This window comes from Alnus glutinosa, chromosome 11, assembly GCF_958979055.1.
Source record: "Alnus glutinosa chromosome 11, dhAlnGlut1.1, whole genome shotgun sequence".
Lineage (NCBI taxonomy): Eukaryota > Viridiplantae > Streptophyta > Magnoliopsida > Fagales > Betulaceae > Alnus > Alnus glutinosa.
In genome coordinates this window covers 1,977,233-1,986,402 of record NC_084896.1, presented here as the reverse complement: position 1 = coordinate 1,986,402, position 9,170 = coordinate 1,977,233, and the positions used below count along the sequence as shown (strand labels likewise).

General features: G+C 34.0%; 1 protein-coding gene across 1 annotated transcript; it reads right to left on the bottom strand.

Moving 5' to 3' along the window:
• Positions 1-1,855: 1,855 nt before the first annotated feature.
• Positions 1,856-8,593, bottom strand: LOC133880834 (uncharacterized). The gene is made up of 8 exons (XM_062319800.1): positions 8,480-8,593; positions 8,224-8,365; positions 7,664-7,758; positions 7,381-7,536; positions 5,423-5,493; positions 4,694-4,892; positions 2,318-2,695; positions 1,856-2,125 (listed from the first exon to the last, which is right to left on the bottom strand). The coding sequence occupies exons 3-7, from the start codon at positions 7,706-7,708 to the stop codon at positions 2,621-2,623; spliced, it is 546 nt and encodes a 181-aa protein (XP_062175784.1). The 5' UTR covers positions 7,709-7,758; positions 8,224-8,365; positions 8,480-8,593; the 3' UTR covers positions 1,856-2,125; positions 2,318-2,620.
• Between the last annotated feature and the right edge of the window lie 577 nt (positions 8,594-9,170).

Below are 9,170 nucleotides of genomic sequence, written 5' to 3'. Positions count from 1 at the left end.
GAAATAACCATGGACTTTCTAATTGGGTTACCACGAACTCGGACTGGGCACGATGCACTATGGGTAGTTGTGGACCGATTAACTAAGCTTGCTCACTTCATACCTATTGAGGTGAGGTACTCACTGGAGAAGCTGACAGAGCTCTACGTGAAGGAGATAGTTAGACTACATGGGGTACCTAAATCAATAGTATCAGACCGAGACTCGCGTTTCACGTCCAGATTCTGGAAAAGTCTACAAGCAGCTATGGGGACCAAATTGCACTTCAGTACTGCCTATCATCTTCAAACAGACGGGCAATCAGAGAGGACTATTCAAACTCTAGAAGACATGTTGTGGGCCTGTGTCTTAGATTTCAGCGGGAGCTGGGCACGTTACCTTCCATTAGTGGAGTTCGCTTACAACAACAGTCACCAAGCAAGTATTGGAATGGCTCCATATGAAGGGTTGTATGGGAGGAAATCCCATTCCCCACTCTATTGGGACGAATTAGGAGAACGAAGAATTTTAGGACCAAATATCGTGCAAGATACACTGGACAAAGTTACGTTGATCCAACGAAGACTGTCAGCCGCTCAAGATCGACAGAAAAGCTATGTCAATGTGCGTCGAAGAAGCTTGGAGTTTGCAAAAGGCGACAAGGTATTTCTTAAAATAGCACCAATGAAAGGAATTACTAGATTTGGCAAAAAGGGAAAGTTGAACCCTAGCTTTATCGGGCCATTTGAAATTTTAGAAAGAATAGGTCTTGTGGCCCATCGATTAGCTTTACCACCAAACCTTGCCGGAGTATATGATGTTTTCCATGTCTCCATGCTAAAGAAATACATCTTGGACCCGTCGCATGTGATCACACACGAACCATTACAGTTACAGGAAAATTTGACTTATGAAGGAATTTCGGTGAAGCTGTTAGATCGAAAAGTCCAGGAGTTGCGCACCAAACGAATTCCATTAATGAAAGTCTTATGGAGAAATCATGGGATAAAAGAAGCATCATTGGAACTAAAAGATGAAATCTGTAAGAAATATCCATCTCTTTTTGAAGGAAATTAGATTCTCAGGTACAATTGCCTAAACCCATTGTTTCAAATATTTAAATAAATATATATATTTTTGTGATTAGTTTAGACAAATTTCGAGGACAAAACTTTTATAAGGGGAGAAAGATATAACACCCCAGAAAAATTTAAAAATATTTCTAGCATCATTAATAGATTTTTTTTAATATTGGGTATTTTTTTAATTCTTGTGTGATTTTTTATATATATATATACTAGTTGGGATGACACGTGCTTAGTTCCCGTTGTTATGTATCACTATAATTGTTAACATTATAATTTAAATATCATATATATATATATATATATATATATATATATATATATACCTAGAGATTAATAAAAAGTGGTAAAGTCTTCTTAATAGTGACCTATTAATCTAGATATTATATTTACAAATTCAATATATTATGAATTTGTAAACAAGTCAAGTTTAACTTACATATTCTATGATTTAATGAAAGGAAGGAAAGGGAGAAAAGCAAGAAATAAAATGATGTCACAGGCCAAGTCCTATTCAATCACCACTCATAAGTCAGTCTTGACCTGAGAATTTAAACCCATCTTTGAGCTCATTTGAAGAAACAAAAAAAAAAAAAAAAAAACTAAAAACAAAATAGCCAGAATCTATGCAATTCTTAAGTTTGCACAAATTAACAGTCCAATTACTTATCAAAATAAAAATAGAAAAAAGGGAAGACTATTAAAGCCTCACATTCATGCAGACAGCCATACCATCTTTCATTCCAAACACATCAAAAGCATTGTAAAAGTGACTTAGAAATAACAACCTATAATGCAAACTATAGCAGCCAACATACATCATTAGCATTAAAAGTGATCAAGTAAAACAATGTATAATCCAGGGAAAATTCATGCAAATCTTTCTCAAGTATAAAATAGAAAAAGCTAGTACCATTTTGCTTAACATTACAACTGATTGGCTGTCGTCTCTTGAATCAACCAAATTAAGACTAAGTGGGAAAATCTCCACATTAAATTGGCGATGTTTTACACCCTCTTGTAAAATCAACTTCCTCGGTACTGCCGGTCCTCCTTTGTACCTAATCATAACAAAGACAAGTATGTTAGTGACTCCTTTCCTATAATTACTACCGTTTCATTATTCCTCCAACTAAATCTATCTTATTTTCGCTTCAAATCAACAAATAACCTTAAAAATAAAATAAAAAAGATAGGCAGAATCAGACAACAAAAGTATTTAGATCAGAGAAAAACATAAATATAAATATTACCAATCAAAAAGCTTTTCTCAAACTTCTTGAGGAACTAAAACATAGTCCACCTCTTCTCGCAAGGTTCCAAGGAGCTCTAAATCACTGCACTCACTATCATTCCTGTTTAGAACTATATCAGAATATTATCAATTGGTCCGGGTCTATCAGCCATTTTTGAAGGAACCACACTCGAATGTTGAGAATCAGATAACTGCTCATTAGTTGAATATTCAGCAGTGCCTTGCCCAACATACCTCTGCCAGATAAAATGCCAGAGCAATTGCATTTACAAACATGAGCCTTCTATAAAATTAAACCCATCTAACACTTTTGACAGCTCCATGAATTTTTTCCACCCCCAGTCATGCTCTTTCTTCCAAAATCGATGTAATGTATCTGCAGAACGCACATTTAATCAATCGCATCAATGCAAGAAATGAAAAATAAAATAAAATAAAAATCCACACAACTAAACCCAAAATTAACCAACCAACCAGAATATTTTGATTTCTTTGGATCTTTATTCACAACAGCTATAGTAAACTGTGCAAAATGGCTCCAGCCTGTTCCCCAGACAAAAGGAAGCTACATGATTACAACCAGACAGAACCAAGAACAATACACACGACTGAAAAATTCCAAACTCATCTAAATATAAAACTTGGAAGAAGCTTGTCGTGATTAGCAACACAGAGAAACAAAAAAAGATGATTGCAGACATCACAACCCTGGGGATAAATTAAAATGTACCTGCCACAAATAGCAAAAAGCTAAATACAAAAACTAAAAGGTTTGGGAACTTAAATGTAATCAACAGTTTTGCAAGATATGCTCATTTCCATTACTGTATCTACCATACCCTAGGAATTGTAGCAAGCACATGGACATGGACATCATTGTCCTGGATTACATTATCTACCATACTCGGTAACTTCATTGTAGTGTACATTAAAAAAAATAAATAAATAAAATAAAATAAAATTTATAACTTCATTATTGTGAGCAACAAATGGATATGTGATATATTTATGTCATCTTAATGCATATCATCAAAATGCACATATAGGAGTCATGTGAATGTTAACATATAAGCTGGAGCTGAGGATTTTGAATGGGGCAAACTCTGTGAATATGAATTATACATGTTGTGCTGCAAATCAATCCATCGATACCCAATTCAAGAAAAACAGAGCACATTCACCAGACCCAGAAGAAAAAGACCAAAGAAAAACAAAAAAACTAAGAAAACCCCAGAAGTACAAAACCCAGAAAGCGGAAATCGTTGGAGTAGAAATCTTGAATACAAACTAAGAGTCTAAAATCCATCTGCACCCAATTCAAGAAAAACAGAGCGCATTGACCAGACCCAGAAGAAAAAAAAAATCCAATAAAAAGTGAAAGAAAGAAGAAGACCGGACAGTGGTTGTACCATAATTATTTTATTCAAGAAGTAGAAACAACAATGAAAGATAAAACTTAAGCCAATGAACAAGAGAAAACTAAGAGCCAGGAGAAATGAACATAAAATGGCAATCAAGTTATTATTAAAAAGAGAAAAGATAAATTAGAAAGAGCTGAAGAGACCTAATAAGCATCAATGCCCATTAAGACAAACCTAAAAGCCAAAAATTTCTAGGAGAACACCAAAAGCCATGAGATCAAATCAACAAAAATGGCAATCATGTCAATATCAAAAAGAGAAAAGACGAACAAAAGAGCTAAGAGAAAAAAACAGTGGCAGATTGTCGCTTTGAGACCCAATAAGCTTCAATGCCCATAAAGACAACCCTAATTAAAAGCCATGAGATCAAGTCGACAAGGAGAAAAAAGAAAAAAAGAAAAAGAAGAAGACGTCAAGCATTGGCTCCTCAGCCACACCTCCCAAGATCCCTATAAATATGACATGAATTTCCTTACAAGAGGTTTCCCTCACTACACCAAATCAATCACACCATCTGATCAATATAATTCCACATAAATTCTTTCAATCACCAAAAAAAAAAAAAAAAAGAGCAATTACAAATCAGAAAAATGGAAATTTCCATAACCAATCACTACACCCTTACTAATCCAAGAGTTTAGAAATTGAGAATTCTTGATTTCTGTTAGGTTTACCTACGTTTTCTCAGCAAACAAACAGACCGTCTAACCAAAAATAAACAATAAAAAATTTAAAAGAAAAAATTAATGCCGATCAAGCAGGAAAGTAATTCAGATCAATTTCTAAGCGAAAGCATAAGAGTACCATCAACGACAAGAATCACCAACACAATCACATTATACACGTATATGGCTTAGAAGCAGGTCTCTCCAAACAGAAAAACATTAGAAGAAAAAGTAAGGATTATTATTCTGAAGCCCAAAGGATAGAAGACGAAATAACTGAAAACGAACCTTGTAAGGAGAATTTTTCTGAAGAACAGCTACATCTCTTGACCGATTGGAGAGATACAAACCATGGCACTGATTTTTAATTCCTCTATGCTTGTCTCTCTTTCTGTTAACCGAGCAAATGGAAGAAATTTTTGGGAGAAAATCGAGCCAGCTCTCTGATGGGGTTGGTACTCTGTATCTCTGAAGGATCAATAGATTTCTGACAAGAAAACAAATATTATCCAACAGGATGGAATTTATGCATTAGTGATCAGAAGATACCTAAGCAAAAGTACACCAAAAATGGAGAAAGAAATATATTGGCATGTGTTATATGGATATTTTTGAAATTAGATAGCAATAGAATAATGTAAGTGAAAAATAGATTAAGTAAAGACCACATAGTGGAGGCTCATAATTCTTAGGGAATGCACCAGCAAAATGTATTATACAATTTAAGCAGAAAGCTAACAAAAATTCAGCAACAATGCAAAGGCTTTTTGGTTTATGGAGAAGATTTGATGTGTAAATCAACTCAAAACGTATAACACTCATTTTCCAAGAGAATATAATCCCATAAAAATATTATGCAGCAGGATGAAATTTATGCATTAGTGATCAAAAGATACTTTACATAATTAAAAGTACACTGAAAATGAAGAAGAAATATATAGGCATGTGCTATATGGATATTTTGAAATTAGATAGCAAAACAATAATGTAAGCGAAAAATAGATTAAGTAAATCCACCTTAAAAGGTAACAAAGGCAATGTAGATTATATCGTCGATAACAATTGGAGACGTCAAATTTTATGTGAACCTGGGAAAATAACCAGAACAAAACACATAAATAATACGTTATATTATTTATGATGAGGACAAATATATAATATGCGATTGTTAAGTTCTATTTCTTTTTATTTTATTTTTGGAAAGGGGGTGCTAAGGGGCAGGGAGAATATAGTGAGCCTGGGCGTACTTGTCCATCAACCAAGTATTGAATCATTTATCTCTCAATAGACAAATAATGGGAAAATAATTCAGAAGGAATAGAAACAACCACCACAAAAATAAATAATAAATTGACAACAATTATACCTCGCTGCAATTATTGTTGTTATAAACTTATAAATATATATTGATCATTCTCTGTCATTCTACAACTTATGAAAATAAAAATAAAGTAAAATATTTAGATAAATTGAATTAAAAGGACCACTAAGACATTAACGACGACTGACACCACGGAATCAATGGGATAATGGCAAACTGCTCGATCCATATCACATCATAAAGAAAAGAAGATGAGCATGATGTTGACCACAAGAATAACCCTAGTAATTAGTAAAACAGAACCACTAATAGATCACAATTCTCATGAATTGAAAAGTAAGCTTGCCCAATCCAAAGATTTAAAAAGCTTCCAATAGCTATTGCACACCAAATTGATTTCATGCATGATAAGAATTGAGAGCAGAAGAAATTACCCCAGTCCTCCATCTAGCTGTCCCACTTAGTTGCACTACAAAAAAACGGGCCTTTGGTGACGCTTTTTAAACGTCACTATTCACTAAAAAAGTGTCACCATCAGTTAGTGTCATTTATTCTACGACGTTTGCTAAGGGTAGTGCACTGTCGGTCTGCAAATTTTTTTAACGACGCTTCTTCAATAAGCGTCATAAATTCATGATGCTTCTTCCATAAGCGTCATAAATTCCAAATAATGTCACTTTTTTGTAAAGGACGCGTTTTTGTTGTGACGCTTACGCAGTAAATGTCATTATTTTATGACGGCTACTATATAAAAAGACATTAATGTTTTATGACGTTTTCTGTATAAGCGTCACAAACTAATTTTTTTAAAAAAAAAAAAAAAAAAAAAAAAGCGGTTATTATATGAAATTTCCCCCTTTCAAAATCTGTTTTCACCTCATGATAAAACATCTACAAAATAACTTAATCAAAAACAAAAATCATATGGGCAAAATACCATCATTAGATTGCTAATTACAAATACATTCATTCAATGTTTCAACTAAATCCAAAACAAAACCATACATAATTTATATAAATAAACACCTAAAAGCAATGTACTCATAGGACCATTGTTTCAATTCCTTGATTACAAAAGATGAGCACAAATCCGGATGGATGGGTGAATTTTGGACCCCTCCATCAGCTTCTTCCAAAAAGATGAGCACAGATCCCTTGGCTCTATCTTCAACTATGCCCTACACAAATATATATATATATATATATATATATATATATATATATATATATATATATATATATAACGAAAATTAATAAATAAAAAAAAATAAAAAAAAAGGAAGTCTGCTAATGGATGCTATTTGCAATGACAGATCAATAGCAAGTCCAATTAGACTGCCATATGAAAAATACACATGCATCAGAAGCATCTATACCATGTGAAGTTCTGTATGCCAAACAGATTGTCAAACATATTTAAGCCTTAAATAACATGATTTCTATAACAAAACCATCATTTCATAGCATCAAAGGCTATCTCGGATATACTTTGAGGAAGCACACACAACACATAAAAAATATGTTGGCTATCTCATATATATTTATTAAATTGATCTTCACAAAATCATCATCAAAAGACTCATGAACACAATATGTCACCTCTGAAGATAATATATATTGTAAAAAGTAAGATTAACAGGTATAAATATTTTACCTCTTCAGCAGTAGGTCGATCCTTGGGTTCAAATGCCAGCATTCTTTCTAATAAGAGAAGTGCAAGTGGATCTGCATTTGGGAACTTCTGGGAAAAAGGAATGGGCTTCTTCTTCCTCATGCTGCTCAAGTATCTCCGAGCCTTCTCATTGCGTACCTGTCCATATAATACCAATGGTTCAGCAAAACCAATTGTTGCATGGATGAGGACAAGCAACAGAACAATAATGCATAACAACATACTCAAATCCATGTAAAGAACAAGTTAATCACAGGAAACATACCCTGGCAATGGCTTCAGCAGATGGTGTTTCCAACAGATCAGCCATCAGATCTAATTGATGGAAGAAAAATGGAAATGATCTAGCAAACCGTGACACTGCATACAAAGAGATGTAAAGATAAAAATTAAAATAATTCAGACATCAAAAGTAGATAATAACATATTGAATACAAAACAAAGATTCTTGGTTTTAATTAATATGAGAAGGAATTTCCATTATTTCCAATATAATCACAAGAACACTTGTCTGATGGGTGAATTCCTTGTCACTGTCCAAAAAACTTTTGTGCATTGCACCAGTCCAGAGAAGAGATTTCAAAAAAAATCCACCCTTGACATTTTTCCAAGTCCCACACTATATTACGAATCCACTCAACTAAGAATAAATCTAAAGAACAAAAAAAAAAAATTGAAATTTTGTTTGCGAAATTGGTAAATGATAAATCTTGAACTAACATAAAGACTTTAAAATAATAATAATAAATAAAAAAATTTAAAAAAAAAAAAAAAATCTATCTGTTCATTTCTCGTCATAACCAAACGGAGCATGAAGACACAGACCAAATTCTTCAAAAACCGTAGTTTGGAATAGAGAAATCGGAGCAACCCAAACGACAGCTCTGTTTCTCCCTTGTTCTCCCTCACTGTGCAGGTCTTTCTCTCTTATTTTTCTTTGCAGCGACGCCACTCCCTTTTGATTTCTCTGTGCGTCAAACCAAAGCATAAAGGAAAGAAAAAAATTGATCTATATACATGCGCGAGTCTGTGTATATAAAAAAGCATACGAGTGTATGTTATACATAAAAGACGTACTTACATGATGGATTGAAGATTTAGGGCATTGAGGAAGGCGAAATTGCAGGATATTAATGAAGGCAAAACGCACGATTTCTTGACCGATTGGAGAGATACAAAGCAGGGCGCACCCAAAAAAGCATACAAAGCAGGATATTAATACATGTGCGAGTCTGTGTATATAAAAAAGCATACGAGTGTATGTTATACATAAAAGACGTACTTACATGATGGATTGAAGATTTAGGGCATTGAGGAAGGCGAAATTGCAGGATATTAATGAAGGCAAAACGCACGATTTCTTGACTGATTGGAGAGATACAAAGCAGGGCGCACCAAAAAAACGAGGAAGACAGAATTTTTGTGGACGAGTTGATAAATAACATCGTCCTTCCTTCCTATTGAGATTTCACAAATCTCAACAGCAGGAAAAATCCTCTCAGGCTAAAAGTGACCGGCGTAATTTCGGACTGCATTTGGTAGAACAAATCTACCAAATCGTCCTTGGGTATGGCGGGACTGCGTCGAACACGAAAGAACGAGAAGAAAAAAGAACATGCGGGAAGAAGAAAGAAAGAGGGGCGAAACGTCTAAAAAACCAGGGGAAAATCTGATTCGTATGAAAACGAATAAGGTCAAAACGGTAAAAGCATACGCTGGTAAAAAAAATGCGAAAAATTTAAAAGACAAAAAGGCCCCCGGGGAAGAACAAA